The 17,789-nt window shown below is 31.2% G+C and overlaps 1 protein-coding gene across 4 annotated transcripts in view; it reads left to right on the top strand.

The window, feature by feature from the left end:
* Window positions 1-17,789, top strand: part of LOC145246169 (phosphoserine aminotransferase-like) — a 63,319-nt gene that overhangs the window by 16,888 nt on the left and 28,642 nt on the right. For all 4 annotated transcript variants that reach the window (XM_080108036.1, XM_080108039.1, XM_080108038.1 and 1 more), the window contains exons 3-7: window positions 39-108; window positions 1,661-1,866; window positions 5,514-5,591; window positions 12,243-12,337; window positions 17,056-17,225. In XM_080108036.1, the coding sequence (XP_079964162.1) occupies window positions 39-108; window positions 1,661-1,866; window positions 5,514-5,591; window positions 12,243-12,337; window positions 17,056-17,225 (619 nt within the window). The remainder of the gene's footprint in view (window positions 1-38; window positions 109-1,660; window positions 1,867-5,513; window positions 5,592-12,242; window positions 12,338-17,055; window positions 17,226-17,789) is intronic.

Genomic DNA, 17,789 nt, shown 5'->3' with positions numbered 1-17,789 from the left:
ATTAACGATATTATGAAATCTATTACTTTCTTTTGTAGAACTCAGTCACCGATCTGCATTGTTTGCTGACATATTGAACACAGCCAAACAGGACCTAAAAGAACTTTTGTAAGTAGAACTATTCAATAGAAACATAAATACTCATACCTGAACTATCCACCTGTGGAACACTGTTCCACTGGCCTGCTTCTCAGTTGAATACAACATGGTAGCTTTAAAATCCAATGTAAACAAATTCTTATTAATTTTATTTATTGCGGACTATTATTCTCATCCTTTCTTAGTTGTTTCATGACGTTTTAACCAACTATTCCTCTGACCTTCATCAGGTGGTAACCGCGATGGATAGGAACTCTGAATCTCCTGACTGCATCTACTGCAATTACTGCCTTCCGTAGTTGTTGTCATCTCACCACGTTTTGGCCAATTAAGCCTCTGGACGGCTTTGGGTAGGATTGAAACCGCTATCTTCAGACAATTCTCACCTGAAACCGTAGAGATTCAACGTCTCTATCCACTGCACCACGGGCCTCAAAGAATGGTATATATATTATTTTAATTGGAATTCATTATTGAGATGAGTATTATTTATTAATTTTATTTATTTCAGACTATTATCCTCATTTTTTCTTAGTTGTTTCACGACGTTTCAGCCAACTATTCCTCTGGCGTTCATCAGGTGGTAACTGCAACGGAATAGGAACTCTGAATCTCCTGACTGCATTCACTGCAATTACTGCCTTCCGTAGTTGTTGTCGTCTCACTACGTTTTGGCCAAAACGTCGTGAAACAACAACTAATAAAGATGAGAATAATAATCTGCAATAAATAAAATTAATAAATAATACTCATCTCAATAATGAATTCCAATTAAATAATAAACAAATTCTTGTTCAGCCGACCCCTAATATCATTCAGTGGTTATAAATTAGACATCTTTTGAATTTGTGTGTTTCTAGTTTGTTTCATTGTTGAATTGTTTCATGCGTTTTGAAACATTTTGTTTCTTTACTCACGAGCAATAATTACAAAACTTGAAATGCTTACAAATTATATTTTAATCTTTTTTGAATGCAAATCCGTCACAAATAATAGGTAAACCAAAATTGTTTCTTGAATAAATTTCAAACTATATTTCCTTTAAAGTAATTTTTCACTAACTTTACGATTATCGACGAAAATTTCAGATAAAAAATATATTCTGTGAACTATTTGTAAGAAACAAGCAAAAGTTTGAATTTGATGAAAATCAAGGGAGATAATCTAATTCAAAGGGAAGTAATTCTAATTTATTTCAACCTTTGCGTTTACAGAAATTACATATGCTGTGTATAAACTTTTGGACCTATTTTACTTCAGAGTGAGAATTCATCTGAACTATTTTTAGATTTTTCTTTCCTTTTTTAACATTTTTCCTTGTTTCTTTTTTTTTCTTTCTCTTTCATCACAACTAATTTTTAAACAATTTTTTTTTTAAACTTGAAGATGTAAAAAAGATGGAAATGAAAACACTTTTCATTGGTTTTCTAAAGGAAAATTTCAATGATTTTTATGATATAATTCTACAGTATATTCTCTCCAAGTTTTATCTTTTCATATTGTATTGAGAATAATTTTTGTTGTTGTTTTCTTAATGATTTATATCTACTTTTTCATTCAGAAAAGTGCCTGACAATTACCACATCCTGTTTCTCCAAGGTGGAGGGACTGGACAGACAGCAGCATCAGCATTGAATCTGATTGGTCTGAAGCCAAGTCACATGGCTGACTACATGGTCACTGGTGCATGGTCAGCCAAAGCTGCCAAAGAAGCTAGCAAATACGGTAAAATAAATCACGTCTTCCCCAAAATGGAATCTTATACAGGTAAGTCAGTGTGTATCTTATTGAAATTCCGTACTGAAGATGGTGATAGAATGTCACGTTACTGTGTTTTTAGCACATTGCCACCATTTTTAATTTTAAAAAGTTCTTTAGTTTTCTGTCAAATCATAATTTGCTTTCTGTTTTCTTGATGAAATAATTCCAAACAATTTGATTTAATAACTTTTAAATTTCAACTTCATTTCTTATTTTAATAAAAAAAATTAAAAGGCCCACTTTGGTAAATTCCATGCATCTTTTTGAATGACTTTTAAATAAATGGGGAACCATTCGTATAAAAAATGTATTTGAATTGTGTTAACTCAATCATAGCCTTTCTAGTGCATTGTAGCAGAGGAAATTGTAAGGAACATCAACAAGAGCTAATTCTCGTGGCTGGAGATTTTGAATGCACTTTCTTTCCTGGCTGTTCAATTAGTAATCAACTCTATCTGGTATTACTTAATCAAGCCATCTGAAAATACTGGCTTTCTGACCAAAAATGCAATTGTTTTTTTTTGTTTTTTTTCTGTTGCAAACTCCATGTTCTGTAAAGTCAAAACCAACAATTTACCTCTACAAAATAAAGCAAATCGAACACCATGTTCTGATAAAATTGTCACTATAGAAAAGATGACATGATTCCATTTCCCTCTGATTAAAACCAGTTTTCTTTTTTTGGTTGCAAACCATCTACTAGTTGGCCAATTGTGTACAAATCCCAAAAGCGATAGGAACGTTCTTTCATGTCTTAAAGTGACACAATGTTCAATGAGCAAGATCGGAGATGCGCCATACAACTCATACTTTCTACCGATCCAAGTTTTGACAACAGGACCATTGCCAGCGCCCTCAAAATGCATTGCTGCATTGCCATGAATAAAGAGACATGTCCAGGGTTATGGTCTTTGGTGTGGTTTCAAGTGAGGGCCACATCATGCCACCTTCCATCTTCAAAGTCGGCTTAAAAGTCAACACTAAAGTATACCTGGGTGTGCTGAAGACTGTGGTGACCCCTAGTGCAATTAGGTGGCCACTGGCAAACCCTGGGTGTGGCGACAGGAGTTAGCACCGGCCCACAACTCCAAAAACCTCTAGGCTTGGCTTCAGGATGAGTGCTATGACTTTGTACCCTCCTCTCACTGGTCCCCCTTCTACCTCAATCTGATCCTGCAGAACTACTTCGTTTGGTCATACGTCAAGAACATCACCAACATGACCTCCCACAACATCAAAGCCAACCTGATCGCCACCATCCACTGAGTATTTACCGAGCTCCTGCCGGCGCTTATGGAAAAAGGCATGCTCCCAGTTCTGGACCCGTATCGAGGCAGTGATTGAGGCCAAGGCAGCTACATTGAATGGATGTCAGCTTTATTCCATAATCAAATTACCTAATTTTATTTTTATCAATAAAAGTTTAAAAATAAAACTGCAGTGTTTTCTTTTTATCATTTCACTGTGTAAATATTTGAAAATATAAAGAACTTGAAGCATAAAAAATTTTGTAAATTACTGGATTCAGCATTAAATAACCACGAAAGGATTGATATGCCTTAAAGCAAAACAATTAAATCAAATCCATTTATAAAAAACACTTTTTTTTTTTTTTTTTTTTTACACAATAAAAATGAAAAAAGAAATCGTTTGTAATATATATATATATATATAGAGAGAGAGAGAGTATAAAAGACAAAAAGTTATATTCCAAAATTCATGATGTTGCCCATCTTATAATTTATTCCTTTAATTCAGTTGACTTATACAATACTTGACAGTATCTGTTTCGTAGCACAAAATCAATCACTTAATTATTATATCAATCAGTGAATCTATTATTTGAAAACAATTTTTTTTTAAATCCAAATTCTACTTATGTTTATCATGAGCTTCAAGTTTACAACTGTGATAAAAATTTTATCATATATTACCCATTTTTTGTTTGTATTTTACAACTTACCTTATAACAAGGCCATTTACTCTCCATCCAAGTTATGGTATGAACCCGGTCATTTCCCTCCAGCTATGGACGAAATAGCAGATCCTGTTCAATGACGTGTTTGTAAATGATATTGCTTTCACCATAAAAAGGACAAAAAGGATTGATGTGTCATAAATCAACTCAGAAGTTTCTCTCTCTCTCTCTATATATATATATATATATATATATATATATATATATATAGAGAGAGAGCAATATAGAGAATAAATGACAAAAAGTTATATTCCAAAATTCATGATGTTGACCATCTTATGATTTATTCCTTTAATTCGGTTGACTTATACAATTCTTGACAGTATCTGTTTCGTAGCACAAAATCAATCACTTAATAATTATATCAATCAGTGAATCTATTATGGCCTTAACTCATCAGAAGAAATAGCAACAATCAATCCGTCAAAAGGAATTGAAGTGTGATTTGACATGATTAAAATCCGAAAATTGGAAGAGAAGCTGCAAATACCTTTATATTTTTCCATTACGCCATATTGAATTTTTGTTTATATATATATATATATATATATATATATTGTTTTTTGTTTTTTTTTTAAGTTCAAAAACAAATTATTTATTTAAACTATTTAATTTTGATTATTATTATTTTTTTTTTAATGGAAATCGCTTGAAACAAGGCATAAAGCCATTTAATGTAATGAATTAACAAGAACAAAAGCTGATTATTACTGACAGGAGATGCCTATTCATGTAAGTAGAAGGAAAACGATGAGCAGGAAGAGAGTTCCACAATCGTGCAGTCATTAGAAAGAAGCCACTAGAATAGGAAGCTGTATTACAATGAGGTATTAAAACAACGAATTGATGAAGACCACTGGACCAACGAGTCAAACGAGCTGGAACAAAAGAAGCAGTGAATAGATCAGACAATTCTGAGCAACACATACCATAATAATATTTACAGAAAAAACTGAGACTAGCAACATTACATTTATGAGAAAGAGGTTGCAGTGAAAAATCACTCATTTAAATGATACCTTCACAGCTCTTCAAGTTTTTTGGTAATTATGCATTTGTTACCGTGTTGAAATATTAACATTATTTATAAAGCCATTCTTAATATGGGGAGATTAGGGTGGTTTGTAACTATTCTCTACTTCCACCTAACAATTTAATAAAAAAAAAATAGATATTGTGATACTGCAATTTAATTTGAAAATAATATTTTTTAAAAATAGCACGGTAACATAAGTGCATAAGCACGATATGTTTTAGTTGGAATGAACCTCATATGAGAATATTTATAACGGACCAGTCAAGTCGTGTGTAAGTAGTTCTGTAGGTGCGTATATGTGTGTGTGTTCATCTCCATCCAATGTAGATTTTACAGAAATTGAGAAGAGTTATTTCCCTTAGTTCCTGTTGGTTTTACTTTTAATGGTGTTTCATAAATAAAATGTGATTAATCAGCTCTCGCTTTTATCCGCTTATTATCGCAACCATCCTATCCTTTAATCCCCGCATAACATATCAACCAATCTAGATTTAACAGCATAAAGGAGGCTATCATTTCTGGCTGATCAAATTTCATCCGAGATACTACTTATTTTATTAATTTTATTGATTTTTGTATCCTCTTTGATAAACCATTGAACATCATTTGAAATTCATATTTCAATCATTTTTAACCTAGGCATTCCTGATCCTTCTACATGGACGATGAATCCGGATTCTTCTTACGTATTCTATTGTGATAATGAAACGATTGATGGTAAGTTTTTTTTTGTTTTTGTGTGTGTTTTCTAGTGGACTGCATTGTAGAATATGTTGCCAAAAGCCATTGTCAGCCTGCAGATAGCCAAACAGTTCAAGGTAGCATTGGAGGCATCATAGTAACTGATTCTTGACTAATAACTCTTCATTTATTTAACTAATAACTCTTCATTTATTTAACTAATAACTCTTCATTTATTTAACTAAAAACTCTTCATTTATTTAACTAATAACTTTTCATTTATTTAACTAATAACTCTTCATTTATTTAACTAATAACTCTTCATTTATTTAACTAATAACTCTTCATTTATTTAACTAATAACTCTTCATTTATTTAACTAATAACTTTTCATTTATTTAACTAATAACTTTTCATTTATTTAACTAATGAATTTTCATTTATTTAACTAATAACTTTTCATTTATTAAACTAATAACTTTTCATTTATTTAACTAATAACTCTTCATTTATTTAACTAATAACTCTTCATTTATTTAACTAATAACTCTTCATTTATTTGACTAATACCTTTTCATTTATTTGACTAATAACTTTTCATTTATTTAACTAATAACTTTTCATTTATTTAACTAATAACTTTTCATTTATTTAACTAATAACTCTTCATTTATTTAACTAATAACTCTTCATTTATTTAACTAATAACTCTTCATTTATTTGACTAATACCTTTTCATTTATTTGACTAATAACTTTTCATTTATTTAACTAATAACTTTTCATTTATTTGACTAATAACTTTTCATTTATTTGACTAATAACTTTTCATTTATTTGACTAATAACTTTTCATTTATTTGACTAATAACTTTTCATTTATTTGACTAATAACTTTTCATTTATTTGACTAATAACTTTTCATTTATTTGACTAATAACTTTTCATTTATTTAACTAATAACTTTTCATTTATCTAACTAATAACTTTTCATTTATTTGACTAATAACTTTTCATTTATTTAACTAATAACTTTTCATTTATTTGACTAATAACTTTTCATTTATTTAACTAATAACTTTTCATTTATTTGACTAATAACTTTTCATTTATTTAACTAATAACTTTTCATTTATTTAACTAATACCTTTTCATTTATTTGACTAATAACTTTTCATTTATTTGACTAATAACTTTTCATTTATTTAACTAATAACTTTTCATTTATTTAACTAATAACTTTTCATTTATTTGACTAATAACTTTTCATTTATTTAACTAATAACTCTTCATTTATTTGACTAATAACTTTTCATTTATTTGACTAATAACTCTTCATTTATTTGACTAATAACTTTTCATTTATTTGACTAATAACTTTTCATTTATTTGACTAATAACTTTTCATTTATTTGACTAATAACTTTTCATTTATTTGACTAATAACTTTTCATTTATTTGACTAAAAACTTTTCATTTATTTGACTAATAACTTTTCATTTATTTGACTAATAACTTTTCATTTATTTGACTAATAACTTTTCATTTATTTGACTAATAACTTTTATTTGACTAATAACTTTTCATTTATTTAACTAATAACTTTTCATTTATTTGACTAATAACTCTTCATTTATTTGACTAATAACTTTTCATTTATTTGACTAATACCGTTTCATTTATTTGACTAATAACTTTTCATTTATTTGACTAATAACTTTTCATTTATTTGACTAATAACTCTTCATTTATTTGACTAATAACTTTTCATTTATTTGACTAATAACTTTTCATTTATTTGACTAATAACTTTTCATTTATTTGACTAATAACTTTTCATTTATTTGACTAATAACTCTTCATTTATTTGACTAATAACTCTTCATTTATTTGACTAATAACTTTTCATTTATTTGACTAATAACTTTTCATTTATTTGACTAATAACTTTTCATTTATTTGACTAATAACTTTTCATTTATTTGACTAATAACTTTTCATTTATTTGACTAATAACTTTTCATTTATTTGACTAATAACTTTTAATTTATTTAACTAATAACTTTTCATTTATTTGACTAATAACTTTTCATTTATTTGACTAATAACTTTTCATTTATTTAACTAATAACTTTTCATTTATTTGACTAATAACTTTTCATTTATTTGACTAATACCTCTTCATTTATTTGACTAATAACTCTTCATTTATTTGACTAATAACTTTTCATTTATTTGACTAATAACTTTTCATTTATTTAACTAATAACTTTTCATTTATTTGACTAATAACTTTTCATTTATTTGACTAATAACTTTTCATTTATTTAACTAATAACTCTTCATTTATTTAACTAATAACTCTTCATTTATTTGACTAATAACTTTTCATTTATTTGACTAATAACTTTTCATTTATTTGACTAATAACTCTTCATTTATTTGACTAATAACTTTTCATTTATTTGACTAATAACTTTTCATTTATTTGACTAATAACTCTTCATTTATTTGACTAATGACTTTTCATTTATTTGACTAATAACTTTTCATTTATTTAACTAATAACTTTTCATTTATTTAACTAATAACTTTTCATTTATTTGACTAATAACTATTCATTTATTTGACTAATAACTTTTCATTTATTTGACTAATAACTTTTCATTTATTTGACTAATAACTTTTCATTTATTTGACTAATAACTTTTCATTTATTTGACTAATAACTCTTCATTTATTTGACTAATAACTCTTCATTTATTTGACTAATAACTCTTCATTTATTTGACTAATAACTTTTCATTTATTTGACTAATAACTTTTCATTTATTTGACTAATAACTCTTCATTTATTTGACTAATAACTCTTCATTTATTTGACTAATAACTTTTCATTTATTTGACTAATACCTTTTCATTTATTTGACTAATAACTCTTCATTTATTTGACTAATAACTTTTCATTTATTTGACTAATAACTTTTCATTTATTTGACTAATAACTTTTCATTTATTTGACTAATAACTTTTCATTTATTTGACTAATAACTCTTCATTTATTTGACTAATAACTCTTCATTTATTTAACTAATAACTTTTCATTTATTTGACTCTTCATTTGAGCAGTAAATGATGCAGGTAATAACGTTTCTGGCATAAAACATCATCATAATATACTTTTCGAGATTTTTATTTATATATATTTTTTTTCAACCTGCCGACAAGCCATGATCTCCATGGTCCCAGCAAAAATTATGCCATAGCTGCCATTGTCTAATTTGAACAAACATAGCATTTTGGTGTCATGGAAAATGAAGCATCATTATCTTAGGTCATTTCATATATGTTAAAAAAAAAATCTTTTTGTAACATTTTCTAAATGCACACTTTGATAAATATACCATCATTGTATCTTATTTATTATCAAATTTTCAAAATCACAACATTTTAATAGGATTAAATTTTGTGCAAAATCTCTATACAATGGCAGCAATAACTGTAAGAGTAAAAAACATTATTTGCCATTGTTTTGTGCACTTATCATTTATGGATCAGTCTCAAGCATTCAATAACTGATCATTTAGTCATCACTATTTATAATTTTTTTTTTTACATGGGGATCACCACTTATCAAGGCTCGGAAGCCACTCGGGGATAAGGGTTATTGTGTGTACAATAATCAATGGGATAATATCGTAGTAATAGTTGGTATTGGAGATTTGATAAAGTGTCTTAAGGGGGCGATTAATCAGGAATTTGTTTATGTTGAACTTGAAGACATCCAAGTTGTAGCCAGGTGGGAAACAAGCAAATGGAAAAGAATTCCACAGGCGTGCACTTCTAAGAAAGAAGCTGTGTTCATGGAATCTACGTTTTGATTTAGGCACAGATAAAAAGTGGGGGAAATTACTGACAGTGGTTTTAGCTAGACGAGTGTTTATAATTATACTATGTAGCAATTACAAATAAAGATCTATTTTCTCTTGTGAATTAATGCATCTCCCCCCCCCCCACCCACGTAGTGATTCGGCCATAAACTGACCACTCAACTGGTAGGGCAGATTGATTCCATCTGTCCCCTAACTCGATTTTTGAAACTCCATTTTTTTAAACTCCTTTTCTTTTTTTTAAAAACTCCTCCTTTTTTTTTTAAACTCCTTTTTTTTAAACTCCTTTTTTTTAAACTCCTTTTTTTTAAAACTCCTTTGGGAACCTAGCAGAGAGAATCCACTGTTAAATGAATAGCTTTTGGATCCTATTTATTACTTATTTATTTGTTTAATTTTTACTTTGTTTTCTTTTTACTGTTCTGTTCGATTCTTTTTACTTTTACGGGTACTTTTAAGAGTCTGTGTTCTTACATATATAGGTATGTGTGTTCCTATCCTTCACCGTTTCTGTCCTTGAAAGGTCTCGAGACGCGTGCATGCAAATAACATAATGCATACATACCTGCTTGCCTTGGCCAGCAGGTGATATCTTCTAGTCGCTGGTCTGCCATCTCGTTGGGAAGTGGTCACTGCAGACAGATGCATCGATAAACAACAAGATGGATTTGAAGCTTCAATCTTTTTATTCAAGGCAAGCCTATCATCTCGAACCCCGGTTGTCGGAGACCCGAGATTTCCCGTCTGCATTCTCTGCTGCACAAAACCACTCTCCACATGTGGTTGTCAACCGGAAGCCTACGACCATAATTCCTGTGTCACCCCTAATTTCCGGTGCATTCTCTCTAGGTTGATACCTGTCAAACCTGATCTTTTGTGACCCTGCCAACTCGCTGATAGGAAATGAAAATATACTTGCATAACTTTCTATTTCTAAAACTACCTAGATAGCAATTAAGCTGGGATTCCCAATACTACACAACAAGCAACAAAGACACTCTCCCTCTTCTCGTCCCTGTCCACTGAACATTCCGGTGTCAATGATTTTCACTGAAGATAACTGCTGGCCAACCTGGGACTCCAAAGAACTGTTGACCTATCACACACCAAAGAACTTTCTAATCTGTTTTTCTAATTGGACATGGTCCAACCTTCAACTTTCTTCATCAGTTTGTTTTTAGAAGAGGGTTTGTTATTTCAAGATCACATTTTAATAGGATTTAATTCTGTGAAAAATTCGCCTTACAATGGCAACAGAAACTGTTTCATGCAATCAGCTAGTAGGATGCATTCTATCTGATCCCTAAAGGACGTTTTTAGCTCCTTTGGGAACCCTGGTCAGAAGAGAGAATCCAGCAAGCAACAAACACAGACTTTCTCTTCTCTTCTCTTCTCTGTTCATCCTATATCCACTGGAAACTCTAGAATAGACGAATTACACAGAAGGTAAATCCTGGCACAAATGACCACTGCCTAACTCAATCACCCAAAGAACTTTCTACTCCTTTTTGTTTTTTAACCAGGACAAAATCAACTTTCTGCTGACCAAATAAACCTTTCGTGTTTTTTTTTTTGTTTTTTTTTTGACAGAAGAGGTTTTGTTATTTATTCCATGCGTCCTGTTCAACTATCAATTATTTCGTTGGGGGTGCTAACAATTAATCCCCTAAAACGACTTCTTCCTCAGAATTTGCTGTTTTAAAATTTCAAAAACGAAAAACATATAGAGGCAACATAGAAACATGAAATTTTTGTTGCAGTTTCCTTTTCTTGCCGGTAATGAAAATCCAGCAAGAACAGTTCAGATGAAACCTGCAGTTAAATCTTGCTTCTAATTCTTTTTTTTTTACTCGCGTTCATTCCCTTCAAGCATATCGCCACTTGGATATAAGGGGTTACAATTTGGGACCATGCTTAGGAAAGATTAACAAGATGTTTGTTTACATTACATTTAAACTGCTGCGTATCAGTACAGTCAGGGAAGCAGGTAGCAGGAAGGGAATTCCAAAGTCTAGCTGTTTAAAAAAAACTATTAGACTAGAAAGCTAGGACATTTAGGGACCTCAACAGTGAAGGGGTGTGATTTTGTTGCTAAGTGGGTTTTTCGGGCACAAGTGCAACGAGTTCATCAGAGCATATTCCATTAAAATATTTATAAAGCAGATACAGAAATGCAATATTGCAACAATGGGGCATAGGTTAGTTGACAAAGTGGGACATATTAGATTGAAAACTGTTTTTTAGACCCTATCCAAGAGGGAGACTAGTGGCAGATACACCAGCACAGATTTGGCAACCAGATTCCATGGGCAAATGGTAGTCTTGTAGAAGTATAGAATATGTTCAGGTGTGAGAATTCTGTAACAATCCGATCATATTCGTATCGATTTGTTTTTAACTTCATTTTCGGTTTTCACAAAATTAGTTTTCCAATTGGAATTTCCATTGGTTTTTATCAGATTAAGCGATTCAGAAACAAGAATGTCAATATCATTGTTAAAAAAAAACATGGGGTGCTTTTATGTGAGTTACCCAACTATCCAAACCAATACCCGCTTCTTGAACTTGTTTTTTCATTTGTTTTTGCTTTGTAGAACAGCCCATCAGCAGTGTCTATCATAGGCAGAATTAAATTCACCTTCAACGAAATATTTGAGCGGACTATAGATGTACACATTTTCTAACTGCGTTTTTTTTTTTACGTGGTTTGTTGCTATTTTTTATTTTTATTTATTTATTTTTTTTTTTTGCTAATAAATTTGGCGCTAAGATGTTGCATTGCTTTGCTTTTATTTCTAGGTATTGAATTCCCAGAAATTCCTGAGACTAATGGAGTTTCGATTATCTGCGACATGTCTTCAAACATTCTTTCAAGATGTGTTGATGTATCTAAGGTGAACTGTTTGTTTTAATTTGAAATTAATTCTACTTTTATTTATAAGAACAAATATTTAAAAAAAGTATTTAATTCACTTTATATCATTCATAAAGTCTGGTGTAGAGATACATTAGTTTAAAAAAATAGTCCATCAAATAGTTCTGCGCAAAGCGAACACACAGACACGTTATTTTCATGACAAGTACTCGACTGAGCACCAATCTATGGTCCATCCTCGTCAAACTTTCACAAGAAACACCCGTCTAGCAGAAAACACTATCAATAATTCCCCCCACTCTTTATCTGTGCCTAAACCTAAACGTAGATTCCATGAACAAAGCTTCTTTCTTAGAACTGCACGCCACTGGAATTGTCTTCCGTTTTCCTGCTTTCCAGCTGACTACAATATTGTTGTCTTCAAGTCTAACGTAAACAAGTTTTTGATGAGTCGTTCCATATAAGTTAACAAATTTACCAAATTTCCATTACTAACAATTACTATATTATCTAATTTTCTACTGTACACTCTTTAACCCTTGTCCTCGAGTGGCCTCTTGGCCTTGATAAGTGGTGATGCCTACGTAAAAAAAGACAATGTATAAAAAGGGAAAGAACAAGCAGCAAAATCCCACATCTTCACTGCTGAGGTCCTTAAATGCTAAAAAGCCTTCTATTCAAATAGTTTCTTCTCTCAGACTACTAGACTTTGGAATTCCTTCCTTGTTTCCTGCTTCCCAGATTGTACTAACATGTAGAAGTTTAAATGTAATGTGAACAGACATCTCGCTGCTCAACTCCCTACAGTCATCTGCTAGATATGATCCCAAATAGTAGCCCCCTTATGTCTAAGTGGTAACTGTACTGACATGCAGAAGTTCAAATGTAATGTAAACAGACATCTTGCTGCTCAACTCTCTACATAGCTCCCCTGCAACTTATGCCCCTGATAATAGCCCCCTACTTCAAAGTGGCACTGTGCCTTGTTTGGGGTGAAAATGTAATAATAAAAATTAAAAAAAAAAAAACCTTGTTTGGGGTGAAAATCTATAATATAAATCTCCCCTGTCTGTTTTAATGTATGTATGTATGTATGTATGTATGTTTGCCTAAAACTTTCGACAGAGGCGACGGATTTTCACCAGATCAGTATTATTTTGAAGCTCGGCGTCTCGGACGACAAATATCGAGAAATTGGCTAAAAATCATTAATTCCTTCACCTTCAACTGGACAGTTTTCTACAAGGAGGGGGCAATTTTTGTGAGCCATTTTTGCAAGTCATCGTATCAGTTGGATTGACTTTGTCTAATTTCAACATTCCAAACTTCCTGTCACGTCCAACACACACTTCCAAACGTCCGGGCAATGCCGGGCATCCAAGCTAGTGAATAAATTTAAAAAAATTTTTTTTAAGTGTAAATCCTTCCTAAATGTGATTTTTATTCTGCAGTCTTAACCATTGCATCTGAAATTGAATAGAGATTATCATCTAATCGTGGTCATGGATCCTTTGGACTTTCTTACACCATCTTCCTCTGCTCTCCATCACACCTGGTAGGTCTTTAAAGGTGAATTTAGTGTCTTCAGTTAGTAAAGTTAGTTTGTGCAGCCTCCCTACTGATTCACATCCCTGTCTAGGTATCCATAAAAGAATATTGATGCTCTTTTGTTTGTTTGTTTCTTTTTTTTATTTTTTTTTTATTTTAGTGTAGTTTATATTCTGTTGTAAGAAGAACAACCAGGCGTTACATCAAAATAAATTGTCACAATTAGCTGTTCATTATCAAATGCATGATAAAACAAGTAAGAATATGAAACGGAAGAGGGGGGGGGCAGATTATTACAAGTTTTTAACCCATCATTCAATAAATCCTGGGCCTGATATAAAGAATGGCATTAAAAAAAAATGCATATGATTTTTATAAAGAATTAACTGTCAAACATGTTAATGTTTTGATCGAGTGAGATTAATAATGTCTAAATCACCATTACTTAAGTGAAATTATTGTTTCAAATGTTCAAATGGGAAAATCTGAATTTTGTTGATAGAGTATTGGTTTCTGACGAAGAAAAATTCTGTTCAAGATTTGTCATGATTTTTGAGTTAATAAAAACGAAATATTTAAGAAAAAGAATTTACTATGATCAATTTGCAAAATTATTTCCATCTTACAAAAAGCATCGAAAGACGAAAGGATTGATGAAAAACACTTATGCCTATCAAAAGCAACAAATGAAAAATGAGCAACACGAACGCAAGTCATTCAGTTTAAATGAAATAATACTGATAGATTCCGTTTAATTTTCTTAGGACATTGTCACATATCTCGAAGGTCATTATTAGGGCTATGACAACGGCATATTATTTTCATTGTTTTGACTCTCGAGTGTGTATCCATTGATATCTTGTATGCCTTTATACAGAGTGATATAGTTCTCTGTTGATTGTGTCGGATATATACTCGAGAGCGAAAACACTGAAAAGAATATTCTGTTGTTATGAACCCTATTTCAACGCATAAAATGATATATCAACATGACCCGTGTGATATCATATGGAATTCTGCTTTAATGATTGTCTCTATATTGCTGCATTATTTAGTGTAGCCTACTGACTTACGGACCACCTTCTACATTGGAAAACATTAATATAAAACTATTAACAGATTAAAACTATTAAATGATTTCACGTACATAATGAAAATTTGTTAAGATTGAAATAATTATGATACTAAACTAATAATCTGATACCGTACTAGACCGATACTGATGACGCTATCGTGCCTGACCGATCGATACTGGTGACGATGCCGCACCCAACCAATCGATACTGGTGACGATGTCGCGCCCAACTGATACTGGTGACGTGCCTGACCGATAATACTACTCAGCGCTGATGTAAACACATTAAAAAAGTTTCCTAGCTTCTAAACATGCAATGAATACATCAATAATTATTGCAAATTTAACTTCAACTTTTGATCAATTATTCACTTGCAATGAATTGTATGCAAAATTTGTTTCAATATAAAATTATCTCAACCCCTGATCTGATATTCTATAAAACTGACAAATGAAAAACAATTGCCTTAATCTAGAAGGATTTCTCCACTGACCGAGGTCAGAAAAAGCAAAGTGTAGTATCAGAACAGATACTACACTTTGCTCTTAGCCGTGTTGCTCCTAATAATCTGTGTACCTATATGAACCCTCTGTGGCTGTCACAAATTGTGACAACTCTACCACCTCTAATGGGCTCGAGGGAAGAAAAAAGAGTAGCTCATGTTAGAGGAAGGGCTAAAGTAAAGAAAGGGGACAAATTGACTAATATATCCCTGAGAAAATGACAATTTCAAAATGGCTGCCATCATAATATGCAAATTAGTCAAGTTATTTTGATAGTCCTATGTACGTATTAAAAATGTCATATTGTTTGAGCACAGAATGAAAAGTGAAGCTTATTTTAAAAATGGTTGTAAAAAATCATTTTTCTACAAAACACATTCACTGCTTAGAAGATTAAAAGTAAAAAAACATCTTTGTTATTATCTATATATTAATATGCTTGTAACTATCTATCTATCTATGTGTGTCACACTTTCCGGCAAATTTGATTGGTTGAGAAGATTTTATTCTGGAATAGCGGATTACACATTAAACGAACGCTCAAGGCAGAGATCAGGGTTGCCAGGTTGGCTTCATTTTAAAAGTAGTTTGGCCATCAGAATTTCTGTTTGGCTTTTTTTTTTCCAAATTTGTCCCTTTTCTGAACGAATGCTCAAGGCAGAGAGAGAGCGAGAGATAGATAGATAGATAGACAGAGAGAGATAAAGAGAGAGAAAGAGAGAGTCTTCGTTAATTAAAAATATTTTAAAATCTGTTTCCACAGTTATTTACTAAATGTTTATATTTGAAAGTCAACAACTTCAATATAGTCAATTTTTCTGTAGTTTTCAATTTGGCTTTCTGTTGGCCTTTTTTACTTAAAAAGATGTGCCTGCGCTTTTTGATTTGGCCTTTTTGGCTTTTTTCTCTGAAAAAATTTGGCTTCGAATAATTATTATCGTCTGCCAACCCTGGCAGAGAGAGAAAAAATGGAACCCTCAAGGCAGAGAGAGAAAAAAAGTGAACGCTCAAGGGAGAGAGAGAAAAACAAAAGAAACAAAAAAACCGTGAAATTTACACGAGTCCACCTAGATCCGCCTAAAACCGTGCCGGTGGAGATAATTTAACCACACATGTAAATATATACCTTTCTCCTATTAAAACTTTTTTTCATGAAACTTACTGTAGTAGTAGTACAAATATATTGCGAAACCATCATTCTCTCTCTGTCTGTCTCTCTCTTAAATATAAACAACGCCTAGAGGAGAGAGTGGGAGGTTTTTTTTACATAAATTTATTTTAGTATTTACAGTGCAGTAAAGGGTTAATGTAAATGTTTCAAGGTACGAATATGTGATGGGATAATGTGCATGTGAAAAAAAAAAGAAAACGTGAAATTTTCATGGGTCCAGCTAGTCATATATTATTGAGATTAAGCTTTTTCTTTGCTCATAAAAATTAAATTTGCATAATTGATTATTGAATTGAACCGGACACACATACGTTCACTTTTATTATAAACGTTTGATGTAAACTAATTTATTCCTTTTTAATGTATTTGAATTCTTGCTTCTTCTTCTTCAACTGCCTATAATGATATGTTAATGCATACACTTTTATTATTTGAATAGTTTGGTGTGATTTATGCTGGCGCTCAAAAGAATCTTGGAACTGCCGGAGTCACTTTGGTTATTGTACGTGACGATCTCTTGACGGCCATTCAGCCTAATTGTCTCTCGATTTTAGATTACAGTATTATGTCGAAAAACAATTCCTTATTGAATACGCCACCAGTTTTTAGGTAAGTTTTACTTCAATGTTTTGTTTTTTTTGCTGTAATCATGTTATATTTTAATGTTCATATTGTAAGAAAAGTAAGAGAGATTTATTAAGAGGGATGTTGAAAAACTCAGAGAGAGAGATTGTTCGTTGATAAATATTCATTCTTTAGATGTGCTTATGGAAGAAGAAGAAGCTCTTTGAGTGAGGTGATAGTGTTCACACAGTCTTAGTGTAGATATGAGATATAGATTCACATTGTCGATATGAGATGTCGAGATGTGTATGAAAAGACATTTTATAACACTGGACATATAGACATATAATAACAATTCAATTTACCTTTTTGTAGAATCATAAGACAAGTTGACGTTTTACAAAAACACATGATGGTTTTATTTCTTCACACGACCGGCCGTGGTTTTCTCATCAAGAATTCAAAGCTTCACATATTAAATTTCAAAGTGACCGTTTCGCTTCTAGACGTTCAGAGTCTCTCTGAGTTTCTCACTGACTGTCTTTTTTTAACTCTCAAGTTTTTCTAACTATCTCTAGAACTTTCTATTTTCCGTGACGTCATACACAT

This window comes from Euprymna scolopes, chromosome 23 (assembly GCF_053919585.1).
Source record: "Euprymna scolopes isolate OS-2025 chromosome 23, ASM5391958v1, whole genome shotgun sequence".
In the NCBI taxonomy this organism is placed as follows: Eukaryota; Metazoa; Mollusca; class Cephalopoda; order Sepiida; family Sepiolidae; genus Euprymna; species Euprymna scolopes.
Note: the sequence above shows the minus strand (reverse complement) of the source record. Positions and strands in the feature narration are given on the sequence as shown.